At 40.0% G+C, this 20,197-nt stretch overlaps 2 protein-coding genes across 2 annotated transcripts; one reads left to right on the top strand and one right to left on the bottom strand.

The window, feature by feature from the left end:
* Positions 1–6,709: 6,709 nt before the first annotated feature.
* On the bottom strand, positions 6,710–7,831 carry ALT_6347 (ribonuclease III; the record flags this gene model as incomplete). The annotated part of the gene is made up of 1 exon (XM_033564588.1): positions 6,710–7,831. One exon carries the CDS (start codon positions 7,829–7,831, stop codon positions 6,710–6,712), a length of 1,122 nt encoding a protein of 373 aa, XP_033420479.1.
* Positions 7,832–9,595: 1,764 nt separating this feature from the next.
* ALT_6346 (U2 snRNP complex subunit CUS1) lies at positions 9,596–11,335 on the top strand (the record flags this gene model as incomplete). Its single annotated transcript, XM_033564590.2, has 2 exons — positions 9,596–9,652; positions 9,710–11,335. 2 exons carry the CDS (start codon positions 9,596–9,598, stop codon positions 11,333–11,335), a joined length of 1,683 nt encoding a protein of 560 aa, XP_033420481.2.
* Between the last annotated feature and the right edge of the window lie 8,862 nt (positions 11,336–20,197).

The following is a 20,197-nucleotide window of genomic DNA, read 5'->3' as shown; positions in this document are numbered from 1 at the left end:
GAAAGTTAAGTCCTTAAATAATTAATAGTATTTACTAGGTCTTTAGCTTCTTCTGCTATAGGTACTTTATTCTATAATTCTCTAATTAATATAGGATTATACCTATAGTTAGTAAAGAATGATATTTCTCTAGTTATTAAATAAATAGCATTATTATAAGCAAACTATGCTATTAGTAGGTAAACTACCTAATTATCTTATTAGTAATTTATGTAGTATTATAGATATTATTTAATTATCTAGTTAGTTTATTCTGTTTATCTATTAGCTTATAGATAATATATAGTTATAAGTCTTTGCTCAATTCCCATCAGATCTATTAATAATTACTAAAATTTTAATATAAATAATTTATCTCTATCTAATATGATGTATTATGGCATCCTATAATTAATAATTATATATCCTATAAGCAGTCCTACAAGTTGTAATACTGTTATTATTATTATAGTTAGAATTAGATGGATAAATTTTATTAGTCTATTAGTAACTATCATTAGGTAATTATACCCTTTTAACTCTGGTAGTAGTCTAATAAAGTTAATAGTAATCTATTTCTATAGTTTCTTTAGTATTTCTGGTAACTGCATCTTGCTATATAGCTAGTGCCTAGCTAGCTTATCTTAGATATAAGTTTTATATTAGTAAATATATCCCTATACCTTCCTTCTTATATTTAGAAAGTAATAATTTCTTAAGATAGCTTTAGCTATTTTCTTAGTTCCTATATAACTATGTATTAGGTTATTATAATATCTAGTAATAATCTTACTTCTTATATACTTAGGTATATAGATAAGTCCTTATAGATATATTAACCCTTACTTATTAGTAGTTATATGCTTGTTTTCTACTGAATTTTTAAGTATTTCTTAGATAATTTTATCTTTCTTTATTACTTTAATAATTTTCTAAATAAGTAGGTCTTCTTACAGCTTAATAGTTGCTATAAAAGTATAATAGTTATATATTAATATCCTATCTTCTTACTATCTTAGGATTACTAGTTTAATGGTTTTCCCTTAAAGCTTATAATCTAGTTATTAACTAAGTATATTAGCTTATCCATTTTCCATCCCTTTATAATAAATAATCTTAAAGTTAAACTATAAGAGTATCTTAGCCTACCTAGCTTATCTCCTTATTAGTTCCTTTAAAGTTATAAAAAATATAAGGTTCTTATAATCTATTTTTATAATAATAGTATATTTTGCCCCTTCTAGGTAAACTCTCTATACTTTAAATACTACTACTATAGCTAGTAATTCTTTATTATAGATATTATAGTTAAGTTCTGCCTAAATTAACTTCTATAAGTAGAATATAACTAGTTATAGTTTTCTATTATCTCCTGGTTAAGTCATTCTTATTCTAATTATATAGTTAGATGTGTTAGTTTTAATAGTTATTTTCTTTTCTAGGTTGTGTTATATAAGAATTAGTATATTTATAATTTATATTTTAGCTTTATTAAAGGCTTTATTATACTCTTATTACCACCTAAATTCTTTTCTCTTTTTAAGTAGTATAAATAGTAGTATTATTACCTTTATATATCCTTTAATAAACCTTTAGTAGTAGTTAATTAATTTAGAGAATTATTATACTTCCTTAATACTTTTTAGTTAAGGCTAGTCTCTGATTGCCTATACCTTATTTTAGTCTATATATATTCTATTTATAGAGACCTAGTGTCCTAAGAACTCAGTCTCTTAGATATAAAATTTATATTTTTTTAGTTTTAGTTTAATGTTTGCTTTCTAAAGTTTCTATAGTACCTTATTAATATGCCTTACATGTTCTTCCCTATCTTTAGAGAAGATCAGGATGTTATTAAGGTAAGTAATTATAAAAAGATATAAATATTCTTATAGTACTTTGTTAATAAACTATTAAAATAATGCTGGTGTATTAGTGAGCCTAAATAGTATAACTAAATATTTATAGTAGCTAAACTTTATTCTAAAAGCTATCTTCCACTCTTCGCCTTCTATAATTTAGATATAGTTATATATATTAGTAATATCTAGCTTCATGAACTACTTAGCTCCTTAAATTTAATCTTAGATCTTATAGATTAATAGAAGTGGATAGTAATCCTTAATTATAATATTATTCAGTGGCCTATAGTCTATATAGAGTTGTAGGCTTCTGTCTTTTTTAGATATAAAGAGTACACTATATCTTGCTAATAAGTTTAATAGTTATATCTTTCTAAGCTATAACTGCTCATTGATATACTCCTTAAGTATTTATAGCTCTTTTTCTAATATTTAATATATTTTCTTATATATCAGTGATTTTCCTTCCCTAAGAGGAATCTTGTGGTTATATTTTCTATATTTTAGTAAGGTATATTATTTAGGTTGCTTAAATAATACCCTAAATTTTAAGTATTCCTAGGGTAAAGCTTATTCTAGCTTTAATTTATTCCCTAGTTAGTTTTTCCTAGGATTAATCTCCTTAGGATTACCCTGGTCCTGATTTATTATTACTAAGAATAAGTAGGTTTTTAAGATAAAAGTATTCCTAGGACTATTTATCTTAGGACTATCCATCCTTAGATTATTTATTCTAGGTTCTAATCCTTATATATCTTCATTATCACTTTCTGGTGTTATAATATTAGTATAGTTACTATTATGCTCTAGTGCCTATCCTAGTAGCTCTATTATTATAATTCTCTGTGATGGTTTTATTACTACTAATACTACTATTATCTTCTAGTTAGTTATTACCTTATCTAGTTCACCCCTTAACTACTTAGTGTTACTATTCTTTTTTTTTAATCTAATATACTATAAGGTCCTGGTTTCCCCTTATCTCTAGTCCTGTTATAGGTATTTATAATTTATAAATTAAAGACTTTCTATCTTCTAATTAATCCTTAGGTTATAATTCCTAAGCCATAGAATCCCTAACACCATGTTATACCTACCTAATAGGATGATATTAAAGTTTAGTTATTTAATATGTCCTATTATAACTATAGTTATAGGTCCTAACTTATCTATTAATAGATAAGTTCCTAGATTCTCTCTATTTAGACCTGAAATAGGCTCTAACTGCGCCTTTTTAATCCCTAGGATCTTTAATTAATCCTTAAGATAAGGATGCATATAGTTGCCAGTAACTCCTAAGTTAATTATAACTCTAGCTAGTTATCTAAGTATACATGCTTTTAGCCTTAGGTATTATCCTTATTAAGTAGATACTATAAGGTACTTTTCTTCCTATTATAGTTCCTTTATTTATTATAGTTTATTAGGAAAACATCCTTTATCTACTTTTATAGTATAATATATTATGCACTAATCTTCCTAATATAATATCTAATATATTATCTAGTGATGGGGGTGTTGTCTATATCTAATATAGAAGTAGTCTAGCCTCTAATATAGATAAGTATTCCTATTTTCTTATATAATCCTTAGTGGTTCTGGCTAATAATTAGTAATGTATTTATTATTATAGTATATCCTATAGTCTTAGCTATAATACACTAACTAAGGTACTTATTAATATTTTCTGTATCCTTAGTAATATTAATAAATACACTAATCATAGTTGTAGGGATAATGAAATAATCCTATTAGCTTTTTATTTAATACCTTCTTTAATACTTTATAGTAATTAATATTTTGTTATCCATATTATTAATAATAGACAGGGTGTTATTTATATTTAATTATATATTCTTCCTATCTTTCTTTCTTTTAGTACTAATAATTAAAATTCTAATATATGCATCTATGTACTCCTTTCTTAATTTTATCTAGGATGGCTTAGTTCAACCTATCAGCCTTCTATTACTATTATAATTCTGCTAGAATTTATATAACTTTCTGGTCTGCTTCTTTTTTATCTTATAGGGAATTACTCTAGGGTATCTCTAGCATCTTAAGGGGTACCTCTCTACTAGGGTTAAGGCCCTCCTACTAAGTACTATACTCTTTATTAAGTAGATTAATAGCAGTATAGTCTATTACAGGATAATCTACCTAAGCTAGCTTAATTAGTAATAGCTTCTTCTAAGCCCTGGCTTGGTTAGACCTATCTATCTAAATAGTATTTTTATTATCTAAGTTAGTAGCTATAAGTTCTTTTACTTCTATTATATATTAATTAATTTCTAGATAGTTAGTATCTGTGGTGTTCTCTGCCTGAAGCTCTTATTTAATTTCTTTATTACTCAGGCTAGTACATTCCCTATATAACTTTCTAAGTTATTTATTGCTCTTTATACTTAATATATTAGTTCTCTTATATAGTATAATAGTTCCTATGGTATTATAAGCTCCTCTATCTATTATAGCACTAAGTTCTTTTATAGTATATAACTATTTCTAATTTAACTACCTTTCCTTCTAGGGCTACTGCTTATAGTCTCTTAATATATATCCTAATTTCCTATAATAGAAATATAACTTATTATATTATTACTGTTCTCTTTCCTTCTTAGAAAGTGCTGTTTACTAAGTTATATCTAACTCTATTAGTTATAGTCTATAAGGGTCTGCATACCCTTAGCTCTGTGGTTAAGCTGGCCTTCTATTATTAGGTTAATAGTTTATAGTTTATTTATTAAGGCTGTTCTAGTTACCTTATTCTTTTCTATATATATTAAAGCTATATAGCTTATTATTAATCTTGACTGCTTGCTTAATTATTTTGCTAAGTATATTAGGTTATTCTATCTAGATTAGTTTTTCCTAGATTTCTGGTTTTAATCCTTCTTTAAATTTTATAATATTCATGTCTTCATCCTAATCTAAATAGGATATAATCTATTAGAATTTTAAAGCATAGTCTCCTACAGACCCTACTTATTTTAGTTACTATAGTTATCTTTCCATATTTTGTGCTTTATTAATGTTGCTAAAAGTTCTTTTAAGTTATTCTTTAAATTTAGTATAGCTGGTGAATATCTCCTTAGTCTTATTATCTTATAAGTCTTTAGTATATTCTTAGTAATCCCTTATAAAGGGTTTAAACCAATTAAATACTGGTCTAGTAAGGTATATTATTATAAATAAGACCTTATTAGGTTTATTAATAAGTTTTTTATAATTTATCTGAATATATATATTTATCTATATTAAGAACATACATAGCTTGGCTAATATACTATTAAATAGTTCTAGAGGTTAAATCTTAATAGATTTAACTATAAGTTGTCCTTCTAATTATTAAATATATTCTTAGAGCTGCTTAATCTGACCCTATAGACCTTCTGCTGTGATCTAGGGTTATATAGTTATTAGGGTTGCCTACCTAATATTTAAGCTAGTAGGGGTTAGTGCATTTCCTACTATAATATTTTAATATTAAGAGTTGATTAAACTTCCTAAAGTAATTTATACTATATAGTATTTAATTTATTACACCCTGGGATCTATCTCTACTATTCCTATTAGTTACTACTTTAGGAGCAGTGATATAGTCCCTAGACTATACCTAATACTTACCTAAGGCCTACTAACCAGGTAGCCTAATAATATAATAATATAATAATCTTATAGAATTAAGGGCAGTTTAAGATAATAGTAAAGATAGAAGCAAGGCCTATTAAGGATATATCCTTAATAATAAGAGAGTAACTAATAAATTAGACTAGTAAACTTATACTTAAGTAAAGAACTTATAATTAAATATAAGGAACTAAACTAAGAGTACTAGATATAGTAGTAATAAGTATTTCTATATAGTTCCTCTTATTATAGCAGTGCTATAATATTTTATATCATAGATCTGCTATTTTATAGTAGCACTCTGAAATACTAGATTAGTAATCTATCCTTAATATATCATTGCTATATCTCTAGAGATTATATAATAGTACTATTAGTTTAGTTATATAGTAGGGCATAACTAAATAGTATTTCTATAGAATCCTTATCCAGATTAAGTATTTTCCTAGATTGCTCAGTGATCATTTCTATGATTGATTGGTGAGGGTTGATCCTCATATTCTGCCCATCCTATCCGCCTTGCGCTAGTGCGGCTGTGTTGGTGTTGTAACAAGATGCTCTCACAGATATGATATATCTAGAAAGATAGTATTTTAATCTCTTAAAGCCCATAATAAATATCCTTAATCTAATAACTATTAAATACTAGGTAATATCTATAAAGATATATAACCCTATTCTTAAAATACTAAAGAATCTTAAGGTAAATACTATTACTTACCCTATATTTTTAAGTTAATCTAGTTATTATTTTATATTAATATTTTTTTTTTCTCTTTTTTCTTTACTGTAGTAGGATATTATTATATATTATTAGACTATTAACTTATAGTCTCTAGTTATATAATAGAATTATCTTTATCTTATTAATTAGTTCTTAGTTATAGAGAATAATAACTATCTTCCTCAAAATACAAGCCCATGCACCTACAGTGTATACCAGGTATAAGGGGTAGCATGTGATAATAATAGTCATGTAATATCATAACTACTATTATATAACATATAAAGTATAATACTTAGACAGATTAATAGGGATCTTAATAAATTTAATGTATTTTAATAGTAAAGTGAGATAAAGATACTGATTATTGACTATTTGGTTGGAAGTATAAAGACCAGGGGTATATTAAATCATCATATACCTAGTATATCATATGTGCAAGTAAAATATTGGATTAATCAAATAATATATAACCTATTTAATAATACTTTGAAGTGAGATGTATATTTACAGCTTATATTTTTGTTGATTCATAAGTTTTCTTTACCTGAGAAATACTATTTATAAGAGGCTCATTCAACAGGGCTTGCCGTGCTGCTGCATCCCCTGCAACTGCTTTACTAGGTCCATGACCAGAGCCTAAATGCTTATTTTGCCAGCCCCAGCCAGTAAGATAAACACCCACATAGAAAGTCTGCATCCCACCTCTTGACTGTACAGGTGAACGCTCATCAACATATTTGAGCTTAACTCCTTTACCCATAATTCTCTTTGCAAGGGTCTCCTTTGCATCCAAAGCAGTCCGCGGTATCACAGTATCTGTGAGCCTTGGGAGCCATAGCTGTGTCAACCATCGTTCAGCAACATGATAACCATCAGTCGGACGAGACAAAATAATCGCAGCCACATAGGACTCGAAGATGTCACCCTTAGTCTTGGTCCATCGCCTGGACTGGTTAAGCAAGTCCTGTGGTACCGACGCCCTGCCGTCAAGCCCGTATAATGTCGCAAACTCAGACAAAGTCTCATTCTTGACCAGTAACTCCCTTATTTGCGAAATCTGACCAGAAGAAAGATCTTCGAACCTGCTCCAAATGAGCTTCGTAGCGATCAGCTCTATATAAGCATCTCCGAGTATCTCAAGGCGATCGTAAGTCGACTTCGAATCCTTGCTCAAGCCGGGATGTGTAAAGACCGCCAATTCCAGTGAACTGTCCAAAATAGGAGGTAAGTCAGGTATGCTGAAGGAATTCCCATTTTCTTGCGTACGGGCGAATTCGACTGAGTTATTGTCTGGACGGCTGATGGGCGACAGAGCAGTCTTTGCACGGCGGAAAGCCTTGTCCAACTCGATAATAGCATTCGTAACATCATGCCCAGCATGATCCCTTAGAAAATCAACAGAGCCGACAAGCTCTTGTGTCAAAGTTTTTAGAAGGCATAGGCGAGAACGCCTATCCTGCGTCAATGAGCGTTCGCCATCAGAAGGCGCCTCTTGAGCATCTCTCCCGATGCGACAGGCCAATGAAGATTGATCAGCTTCCTGTAACGGGGCCTTCGAGGTAGCACGAGTCTTGGGCTTTCTGCCGTCATCGTCCACAGGTGGATCGAAAACAGATTTTCTCTTCAGAACCATTAGGAAATATCGAGATTTGGGATGTTAACTTGTGGTGTTCTGTTATCACTTGGTAGGGGGAGGTCACACACCAGTCACATGACCCATGTCGCAAACCGCCGTCTTTCTTTCTTCGTGCACTGGAACTTCCGAACCAGAAACTGAGCTCCGCAGCAAAAAATGGCAGCTTCATGTAGCCGGATACTTGAGTTGGCCAAGGTATGCTGCGGATTAACCCCTGGCCTTATTATTGCGTTACCTTGCTGATGATCTCGAGACTCAATGTCGTATATTCTCACTCAATTTTAATCCGCAGAGGCTGCGACTGGGCAATAAAGTTCTACGTCAGCGACTGCGAGGACCTGCACTTGCGGCGTGGTATCCCAGAAAGACTGTTTCATTCCGTGACTTGCAAGATGCCTATCGTCCGCTCGGCTTGACCGTCTTCGACGAGTATGAGGACGATCGGGAAGAGGCCATTCAAATGTAGGTCACAACACACATTTCAGGGTAAAACCTTAGTCGCTGACTACGCCTAGTGCAAAACTGAGGGGAAAGGGAAGGCCGAAGAAAAAGCGAACTGCAGCTGGTATGACACTTATACTTGTTCAAAGACTCCTGCTGACCAGTATACAGAATCACGATCGGCGAAGAAGAAGAAATAACCAGTACCATACTGGAGTCACCATGCCCTATTTGGTCGGCATACATCAGACACAGCTCAGTTTGCGATCCGCTGACACACCTTAACTGCAAGATACTGCCGTTCAGTTTTGTGTATATTTCACCTTCATTGTTACCTCAAATCCCTTTCAAGATATTCGGGACATCTTCCCGCTCGAATATGAACCCATCTCACAAAACTTGCCTGATCAGTGTTGCCCTCCCCGAGTCAGCGGCTCGTGAGCTCCCATGTTCTGAAGAAGGCGTTCGAGACTGGACTAATGGCGTACGCGATCCACTTCACATTTAACAGCGCCTTTTCGCTTCGATTCACATGCTGGTTGTACCGAATACTCATTGTATTGTATACTTCGGAAATCTATATCAAAACTGGGCATGATAAGTTCCTCATTTTGCACATAAACTGGTTATATCCTGATGCGGTTGTTCGAACATGTAATGGCTCGAGATTCGCCAAGGCTCTTATCCAGTGTCGAAGTATCGCGGCCTGGGTAGGACAAAAACTGGGCGAAGCGGGTTAGACATATAGATAATTGGAAGAATTTCGCGTAAGGACAGGGTCTTTGCAGATCAAGGTGAAAAACCCAGAAGGAAGGTGAAAGAATATTGGTTACAGAAATGGTGGCCCGATTTGATTTGGCCGCTTAAAGTAAAAAAGTGAACATCGCTACGATATGTTGACGCAGTTTCTTGTCGCAGATGTATTCACAAGCTTAACAAAGCATACTAAATGGACGTTACCATAAGTACAAGTTTGAATAGATAATCAAACCTGCTCCTGGCGCTTAGGAGAGGGTATATCAGTAGGGTTCAGCCGGAGTCGAACCACTACTAGTATACAACTTGCAAGTTTGCGACGCTGGGTATCATCGGACCTTATCTATTTCAGCCTGGCAGCCTGCGTTAGTCAGAGCGGGAGCGGATAGCAAGGATGGCAAACTGAACTCTTGGCACCAACTCGATTTTAACCACCATCAAAGGCCTCTTGCACAACTTACAAGCCGGTTCAGTGATTACGTCTGTATTCAACACAGTCAAAAGTCATACCGACGCTGTTCTTATTTTTTCATATATCTCTTTTGCCCTGGTTGAATTCGGATCATGAAACAGAGCAAGAATCAACTGCGAAGGGCCAGGAAAAAGGCCTTGAAGACGAAGGTAAGTCGAAAGTCACCATCGATACGATGCAGCGAAATGAGATCTGACATCAAATAGGCGGTTGAGAAATATACTGATGCTTCCGATCAAGCACCCGAAACGCGGAGCCCGCGTTTAGTTGGCCATCCCGATGCTGCCAATAGCTCTCCCTGGGAGGTGGACCCAGACACCGGCGATTCGCTATGGCAGATGTACAAGGATATTGCCAGAAAGTTTGACGAGAATGAGGACGAAGTAAGGCCATTGGTACAGCCTGAAAAACCGGAGGTCTATTTTGATGAAGACGATGAAATTCCGGACGAAGATGACAAGGGACCGAAATTATCAAAAAAGAGGAGAAAAGAATTAACGAAGCTTTCTGTCGCAGAACTCAAGGCAATGGTTCGAAAACCGGAAATCGTCGAGTGGACAGACACGTCAGCCCCTGACCCAAGGCTTCTCGTCCATATCAAGGCTCACAGAAATGTTGTCCCTGTGCCTGTTCACTGGTCGTTAAAAAGAGAGTATCTGTCTTCAAAGCGAGGGGTTGAAAAACCGCCTTTTGCCCTGCCTAAGTTCATACAGGAGACGGGTATCTCAGAAATGCGAGATGCTGCTTTGGAGAAACAAGAACAAGCAACCCTGAAACAAAAGCAACGCGAAAGGGTCCAACCCAAAATGGGGAGACTGGATATAGATTATCAAAAACTTTATGAGGCTTTTTTCCGCTTCCAGACGAAACCGGAATTGACTCGTTACGGTGAGGTTTACTACGAGGGCAAAGAATATGAGACAAACCTTAGACATTTACGCCCTGGTGAGCTCAGCGCTGAGCTGAAGGAGGCTCTCAATATGCCGCCCGGTGCACCTCCGCCCTGGTTGATAAACCAACAACGATATGGACCACCGCCGTCATATCCGGCTCTGAAAATCCCAGGTCTTAACGCTCCTCCGCCTCCAGGTGCCATGTGGGGCTATCATCCTGGCGGGTATGGCAAACCGCCTGTGGATGAACATAACCGGCCACTTTACGGTGGCGACATATTTGGTGTGCTACAACCACAGCAAACTGTGCAACAAGGAGAGCCTGTTGAAAGAGATCTATGGGGCGAGTTGCAGGAATCTGAACCTTCGGATGATGAAAGCGAGGAGAACGAGGATGAACCTGAGGACGATGTGGATACTGAAACAGGCTTGCAGACTCCCAGCGGATTAGAGACTCCCAGCGGATTAGAGACACCTGGCGGTATAGTGTCAAGCGTTCCATCTGAATATATTGGGGCGGAGAACGTTGCAGGCGAATTTGACGTGCGCAAGACTTATCGAGGTACCCAGACGGAGGAACATGTGGGACGTCGAAGTGCTTTTCAGGTCATCCCAGAGAAACAAGCCCATGTACAGGGTTTCTTTGGGGCCGATAGAGTGTACGATCTCAAGGCGCCTCCGGAGGGCTTACCAGTGCTCGGCGCTGAGGACCCAAATCGAAAACGGAAGAAGCCTGGTGATGTCGACGTGTCCGTTGATCCAGACGCATTGCAAGTGAGCGATGGGATGAGTAAAGAAAACCTACGAAGTCTTTACGAGTCACATAAGCACCAAGAGACCAATACCAACTGGGATTTCCAAGAAGACTTGAGTGATATGATCGCTTATGAGAGTCGGAAGAGATTGAAAAAAGATGAGGATCGACGAACGAAGCATTGAGGCCCGGTTCTGAACGACAATTTAGGTAGCTGTACCATCGCGTCCCTCTTTTGGCGCATTAGCTAAACAAGTTCCAATGCCATAATAGTAATGAGCCATTTGCTGCTCATAATAGCCGCTCATTCTTCCTTTTTGTCCATCCAAGACTTCCGAAGACTTCCGAAGACTTCCAAGTGTCTGGTCAGACAATGGAATCACAGTCACTAGATTGAGCAGGACGGCCTCCAAAGGGTTCGCTCATAGAATATAGTTTAAGCTGGTTACCTATTGTCCTAGAATTGCAGGTTTTCGTATTATGAATGACAAGCTGGTTACGCCGAATTAACTTTAGGTTCGCTCCGCTCACTCCCAGCGCAGGGCTCGAAATGCTACTATAGTAACCTCTTGCTGCTGATCCCATATAGCCTTATACTTATTCAAGGTAGTAACAATCGGGGTGCAGTAACTGGCAATGGCTACGGCTACGGCTACGGGGAGAATGTATATAGGCGAGGGCCATGATGGCAGTAGACAGCCCTATAATAGCAGCGCTATACTCCGTAGCAAAATTTATACTCCTTAGTATATATATACAAATAAGGGCAGCTCTACACAGGAGATCCTAGATAGATGTCGTTAAGGCAGTGGAAGGCTTGGAAGGTGGAAGCTTTAGGGGTAGAAAGGTAGCAGAGAAACAGAGAATTAAGGCCAGAAGGAAGACACATAGAGGCTAAACTAAAAGAGGGAATTTTACGAAAGTTGATCATCTATTAAGGAATGACTGAGCTGATTATTCTTTTTTCCTGATAAGCTTTGATAGCCACCTTGGTGCCTTCGTTCAATTTGAACGTGATTTGATCGGTCATTGAGAGCCAATCACACGTGACTTAATAGCCGACATACAATATGGGGTATGGCTGATGCATTTCATCGAAAAGATACAGATTTCTCTCTCGAACCGAACACCCGTCATCTCGTCCTGTCAAAAGGGGTGTTACATCTGAAAAAATTTATCATTACATATATGCTGATGACAGCTATTAGACACTGCTATAGCAACATTCTACGTCAAACGTCGCGGAGCTTTGAGCAAGATGGACTGGGAACGCAGTAGAAGGTAGCGTTTTCGTTGACATTTCCTCCGAGACAACTCTTTGCCTAATGGGGTCTATCATACTAGGTTCGAAGATCACCGTGGTAGGGAGAGCTATCGACCGCCAGCTCCTCGTGGCTACAGCCGTCACACATCCCCAACACGAACTCGTTCACCTCGGCTCGTCGCTGATACATGGGTGCCCTCCCCTAGTCGACACTACGGCCGTTTAAGAAGTCGTTCACCGTTGCCTTTCAGACGCCATTCTCGGAGCCCCCCTTACCGGCACAGAGACTCCGAGCCTGGACTATTTCTAAACAGTGCCCCAAGGAGATTCTCGCCTAGACGAGATGCACGCCTCCGATCGCCTCAGATTGGGTGGCGTCCGCGTTCACCATATGGTGACCGCCCTCGTGATAGCTCTCGCGGTCGATCTACCCCTAGACGGCGAGACCCAAGCCCTCCTAGGCAGGGCTTTACATACTCGAAACGAGAGCGCTACCCATCAACTGTCGATCGTTACAAAAAGTCTGCTTCTCCCCTAAGGCGGGTTCCAGGTCGTGCCAGTGATATCACTCCCTTGACGACAAGCCATCGTCGACGGAGTGCTTCACAAGAGTTCCGAGATCGTCGTCCAGATAACAATACAAGCCAGGCGCGGCCTTCGCCTTCGACTAGGGCTGCTTCAACTATCCACAATTCAACTTCTAGCTCTCGTACGGACTCAAGGCGCTCATCCCCTTTAAATGACAGGACAAGTGCGACTGTACGCGAATCGAGAAGCGGGTCACCAGTGACTAGAGACTTTCCGCAGCGCCGCCTGTCTGTATCTTCTGATCATTCCTCATCTCGCCAAGCTGAAACAATCTCGCCAAATGAACACAAAAGTGAAGAAGAGGCAACAGATATGCCGCCAACTTCAGTGCAAATCGCTGCACTGTCAAATGATCGTGGTGTCTCCGACTCCAGGTTGGGGCGTCCAGAGAATAACCTGGAGCCTGCGGATGCAATTTCCAGCGCTACTCCTCAAAGTAGACCGAGAGCCGTCTGTACATCGTATGACCAGACTGCATCGCCCAACATATCTGCAGGGCGCAAGCCGTCATTCAACACTCGGGGCTCCATGGTATCCCTACTTTCTGCCCCGACTCGCCCTCGCGGAAATTTGAATCCGAAGGATTTTCCTCGTTCTACTCGTCGTGGACACGGGTCAATCTCGCAAGCAGCTCCTCCGACCGGGCCGCGTCATGGTCACATCCCGACTGGACCGAGTGTTGACTCTGATCGGCAGCATATCTATCGGCAAAACAGCTTATCGGGGATGTCTTATCCTCGCCAAAGGCCCACCAATTACCTTGCCGGCCTCAATACAATTGTCCCAGGGGGCAGGCTTCTGACATACGACCTAGATACTGCTGTGGAAAAGAGGCTTGCCCAGTTAGAGATGGACAAAGAACGGCTATTTGAACAAATTGCAGATAGCCAAAGGCTGAAGCACCTTGTCATTAGAGACTGGGAACGGCTAGATAGAGAGAGCTCTATCTGTGCTTTGAAGAGTGAGTTAGCTGAGGGTCATTTGCTATGTATAACTGATGGCGAGAGCATGCATACAAGTACCACATTTTAAGGAGAAGCTGGGGTCAAATGACAGATTCTTTTTTGGTGATTCAATCCTATGCCTGAGTTTAATTTACTTTTCAAAACAGGCGTGCAGTGGAAAAGTTCGATCAGATGAGAGGGGACGAATTCAAATCATTTGGTCTTGCACTGGAATATTCAACTGAAATGATGTATCACAGAGAGGTATAGCCAGCAGGTACCTAGTAGATTAGCGGAAAGAATGAGGTTGGTCTGCGTAGTATGGAATATCATTCGGACCGACGTATTGACAATTGTAGCATAACTACGCAACGCGTCGTGTCGGGCCTTGGCGCGCAAGCTGAGGCTTCGTGTCAATATCTTAATATCCAGTATCCACTTTCGCAAACTGGATAATACCACTACGTCTGTGGATGACTTTACCCATTCACTCAGCAACTTGCAATTGCCTCTATGAGTGCTAAATATTAACATCCTCTTCATTGTGGATGTGATTGTATCCCTGCTCCCAATCCATCAACATCAAGACTCGCAGATTCTCAACTTCCAGCTTTGCTAGGAAGTTCATTTGACCAGTATGAATATCTTCAGGTTATCAGGTGAGCAACAGTATTATATCTCCTCATCAACCGGCCCTATCAGACTGATATACTTAATAGCTGATTTTTCTCATTTAATATCCATCTTCATCCTCTTGCATAAGATGAAGTCTTCTAGTGTACGACATTCCGATTAATTACGCTGATATAAATCTGACGCAGAAATGTAGAGCTGCTCTGGTTTATCTTTCAAATCACAAGTTTTGTATCTGCTGGTCTTTCTCACACGCTATCTTGGTGAGTCCTTTGCGCTTCCTATGAGAAGCTTCCTTTAACCATTATGACGGCCTAGATTTATTCTGGACTTTCACCGACTCCTTATACAACACCACCTTTAAGGTCCTTTTCATCAGCTCATCGGCTTACATTATCTACCTAATGCTCAACGATTACAAACCTACCCGGGATCCCAATTTGGACACATTTAAAGTCCAATACCTTCTAGGGATCAGTGCTATCTTGGCCGTCCTATTCCCACATGATTACAGCATTTCGGAGGTCTGTTACTTTCTCAGAAATGAAGAGGCCTGAGCTTCCTCTAACGTTTCTCAAGATACTCTGGACCTTTTCCATATGGCTTGAATCCGTCGCTATCCTTCCACAGCTTTTTATGCTCCAGCGCACCGGAGAAGCAGATACTATCACCACACATTACCTCTTTGCCCTGGGACTCTACCGCGCTCTTTATATACCTAATTGGATTTACCGTTACTTCGCAGAGAACCGCTTCCAGCCGATACCCGTCGTTGCAGGTATAGTCCAGACGCTCCTGTATTCGGACTTTTTCTATATCTATTACACAAAGTGAGTCAATTGCCCTCGCATTATTTTTAACGCTAGGCTAATGGAGAACAGGGTAATGAAAGGGAAAAAATTCTCTCTCCCGGTCTAGGTGGCGACAGGACAGTTCAGATGGGTGGTGATCTAGCCGATACGGAAGGGTAGAAGCAAGATTTTCCCCTGATTCCGATGAATGAATCAGTTCATATTACTCTGAACAGAACATGTGTGCCTTGTGTCAACCTGTATGTCTATCATTAGAAGCCCTTTGAAAGCATAAGGGTGTTAGATATGTATTGTATACATCATTTTACAAGCCCAACAAGCCTCCCAATTCTGCATTGTTACCTCGCACCTGCTGCTTGTAGGCATCTTTATACATCCTGGTCGTATGAATAATCTCAATTAAATGGAAAACAGACGATTTTCTCGGATATTTCATTCTAAGCCCAGGTACCGTATATGCGGTGTGCATGGGGAGACATGAGGCAGACAGGAGCTAGACGCAGTCGCACCCTTGCTAGCTTCTTTGTTTCCATCTTATAGATAGTCAACCTCGTGTTAGTAGCATAATTTCATTTAAAGTGATATCCTGGGTGCATCAGTAGCCGGCCCACATGGGGTATACATCTTTGGGCCCTAGAGCAACAACACCACTACTTAACAGTACTGGGCATTTATCCTCTTTCACTGGTACTTGCACAGCCATGGAGAATCTGAACACCGTTGTACAATGTAGACACATTAAGAGAATAAAATGAGGAGATCTTCAGATATTTGAAAATATTCTAAAGGGCCTGAATCTCACATAGCGCGAAATCAGCCGCTCCGCAACCATGTTAAAGACTGCTGGATGCTAGGATACTTTGACCGGTTCAAATCCGAATGACTAGAAGTCTCGATGATTCGCCTGCTCATTCGCAGTTGCATATGCCGGGCCATAACTGAGCTGAGACAAGTCATCGCCGTGGAAGGCATCTGATGTCATGGATATAGGACTTGGCAGGTTGGCCACCGATGCTCCGCTCAGCGATCTCACAGAACCTGCAATGAGGCCAGATCGTCCAACTGCGTCAAGATAATTACCTGACCAGCCAGCGCGACCATTTAATTGACTCAAATAGTCTGCTTGCGCCCTTTCCAGGGTGGGTTGGCCATATAGAATCGACTCTCGCCTAGAAGTTGGGGGGGAAGGAAGTCTGTGTGAACGACTCGGAGGCTCAAGTCGAGGGGAACTTCTGCTTGAACTAGGGGGCGTCAATCGTGCACCACCCCGACGAACTCGGCATGTAGGACATATCTTGACGAATCGGGAAATGAGCTCTTTCGGGACCCTTCAAGACTAGTTAGGAGGACCAATGGTGATAGTAGCATCATTCCAGGTATGGTACGAGCTTGAGCAGCGTCTCAAGCAACAGGGATGGAGATTGCTTACCAGGAATATATCTGCCGGACCTGTGCTGATGTTTTATCCCTACCGCCATGCTGACATTGCTGATGTGCCCTCGTGAGTATTTTAAAGAGCTTTTCTCGAATGGCTACAGGTTTTCCTTCGTGACAGATAATTTTTGCGCACTTTGATCCGAATCACCATATTAGTGCAAAGAGGCTCCTTGAACCCAACAGATGAAGTACAAACATTTGAGGATTCAATGCCAACAATTTGAAGTTTGAACATCTTTTTCACCCAGAATCTATTTTCAACAACTTAGCAACCTTTCCTTCATGAGGAGAATGGCAAGCAAGTGCCCAGACTGACACACAAAAGGGCAGGAAACTTGGGACCACGAGTTTGGGACCGGGGAAAGGTACCTGAATTGGGCTGATTCAATGGCAGTATCTTTTGGGTCGATCAGGACAGTCCTGATGTTCCGTGCTCTTCTGGCATGAATCAATGCTTTGTCTTGTTTCTTGACTGATAGGTCATCCACATAACTGTTGTACCACGTAAGTGGGTGTACTTCAGTGCATAAATTGAGAGGCCGTAATGAAACAGCTTACCATCTTATCAATTGATCAAATTCCCGCACGCTAGGAAAACCCTCCAATGGAGGAATAACTGGCTCTGACAGCATCGTGTTCTCATTGAGAGATTCCTGGCTCTCTATTCCTATCTCACTGATTGCTTCACGAAGAGGTAGATACCTCGGCGACTGCAAATATCGCGCTTGCCGTGCACATTGTGCGGGTCGGGGCTGCACGACTTCATCTTCTGGGGCGACCGGAATGGAGTGCATAGGTGATTGACTGATGCTGGTAGGTAAGCCAGCCTGAGTGTAGGCGGGTCCAATTTGAGGTGCGTATGAACCGAACGTTTGCTGAGAGAAATGATGTGGTGCCGTGCCATTGCTGCTGAAGTCATGGCTATCCGCATGACTATAAGAGATAGGTAGAGCAATCTGTTGATTCACTAAATAGTTGTCATGACCCTCAGCGATACGCCTACTAAAGCCGCTCATGTCGATGGACTGTTGCAGCTTCGCTGGTTGAACACCGTGTAAGCGTAGCTCGCAGACGAAGACGGGTGATGATTGTGGACATATGCCAGGTCTTCCTGATACCTGAAGACATGTCACGACAGAATAACTACACAAGAGGATGTACTGAGGAGAAAAATATAGACATAGAAAACTCACCCAGCTATCGATGTCTGGAAGACTTGTTCCTGAAGTGGGTAGATATTCAGGCAAATCGCTCGCATTTATGAATGGGGAAGCACCAAAGAGGGATTGGGGTAGAATCAATTGGAGCAGAAGAACACCTGGAGGTATTGAAATGAGCCAACAACTAAATATATGTCTGAAAGGTTCGAGCCCATCCCTGACCCAGCCCAGTATGACTCGCATGAAGAGAACTGCCATACTAAGTAAGAAGCCATAACAATTATATTCGGCAGGGATGCAAGGTCACCCCTGATGGAGGTTGGAAAGGGAACGAATACAGCTGCTGCAATCCCTGAAGGAAAAAAAAAAAAAAAAAAAAAAAAACGGAAAGACAGAAGCCAGAATCCTAAACATAAGTGTGTTGAAACGATAGATGCCCTAGGACCAGGTGAGGTCGACGCTTGAGCAGCTATGACGGTAGGCTACGACCAGCCTGTCAGGTACCATGTATGCAGAGGGGAGCTCCTTTGCAACAAAGCGCAGTGGGCTGCGGCATCAGAAGAACAAATATTCACGGCAACAGAGTTGGAGCTGTGAAAAGGACAGGGATCCAACGCTGGACTTTCAAGGAAACAGAAAGCAGGATAATGATATGAAGAAGGGAGGGGGTATCAGAATGGAAAGGGTCACATTGCCACTTTTGCATTATAGAATAGTCGGTCTGAACTTCTCTATGAGTTCATTGGCCAGCATATGAATGAGAGGAAGATCGAACAAGGTGATATTGACAGTATTGCTGTAAAGCTTGCTGCTCATGCTTGCAGAATAGTAGATAACACTCGGAATGTATCAGTACAGACCTACCAAACTTCTTAGTTGCTGATCTAGGCAATCATAATGAGATCGCATAGGTACTTGGCCACCGACCACTGTCACTCTTAGGGTGGGGGAAAGAGAAGGCTCATCTGAATACCATGTCTGGGCAAGTAACCACTGCAGATATTTCTTGTCCTTGGACTTTTGTTTTTCATAGTGTTACAGGAAAGCGCTGCGAGGTTTGAACACTGTCAGCAACCGTCCTGAGATGTTTGTGCCTGTGTCTCATCTAGATGGATGGGAAATCAAACAATGGCACAATAGGACAAGTGATTCATCTCCAGTGATCAATAGTGACGGAGGTTTGATTGCTAGGTTCAGCTCGCGGGCATCTGAGTGCATGCCATGATTGCAGGCTGCAGGGCGCCTAGGAATGCGCAAATGTTTGCGTCGGGTCCTGTCGACACCATTGGACCATATACGTAGGAGTGTCTGGGAACACGAGCCTCGACAAGGCTCTTCGCTGCAGTTGTTGCTGGGGGCTCTCTACCCTCCAGTACTTATGCTTCCAGGTGCATCCGAAAAGCCGGCTGGCCCAAAAGAGATGAACTTTGCCGCTTAATAATAAACATCACTCATGCAGAGGATGGTTGACACATCATCATTGGACGGCACACGACGTGGTGAAAGGTTGCGGTCAGATTTCCTGCAGCAGAGTCTCGAACCTGGCTTTTTCCCGTTGTTTGCTTTTCTCCCAAAACCGCTGGAAAACCGACAAAAATATGATGGCGAAGCCGAACTGATTATGAGCATGGCCAAAACCAAAGACAAGTGCTCAATTTCATCTTGTGTCAAGCTGGACGATAATTATTGGTAATTCATCGACAATTTCCGGCCGATTGGCCGGACCGGGATCCGTGAGCAAATATGTATTGCCTGCAGTTCCATCAGTAGTAATTCGCTTGTTTCATTCCGTTTTCACATTGGAGGTTATATTGTTACCAGTCGGTAAGTCCAGTCAAGAAAGGCCTACGAACAGCCTCCTCTGGAGACTGCCCCCGCTCTTGTAGCCATTGGCGAGCTTGGTTCAAAGTCAACCATCATATATCTAGATGGTTGGCCCCCGTGCTCCGTACCTTAACTCACTAGAGAGGTATAAACATTGATTGTTATTTACACTAAGCTGTGGGGAGGAACGACGTTAGCGACCATCCAATTTGGAGCACCTGTCATTGCTCGATTGCCTACCCGGCAATCATTACAAGATCTCAGGTAATGGCTACCAGTGATGAGAGAGGTGAGAAGCAGAGGAGACTGACGAGATAGATATGGAAAGATGACGGCCTGAGTAGAAGTGGGAGAATAATGAATGTTGGTTCAAGTCGACAAACCG

The sequence above is a fragment of the Aspergillus lentulus genome, assembly GCF_001445615.1.
Source record: "Aspergillus lentulus DNA, contig: Alt12, strain: IFM 54703, whole genome shotgun sequence".
Taxonomy (NCBI): domain Eukaryota; kingdom Fungi; phylum Ascomycota; class Eurotiomycetes; order Eurotiales; family Aspergillaceae; genus Aspergillus; species Aspergillus lentulus.
This window is presented reverse-complemented; position numbering and strand designations above follow the sequence as displayed.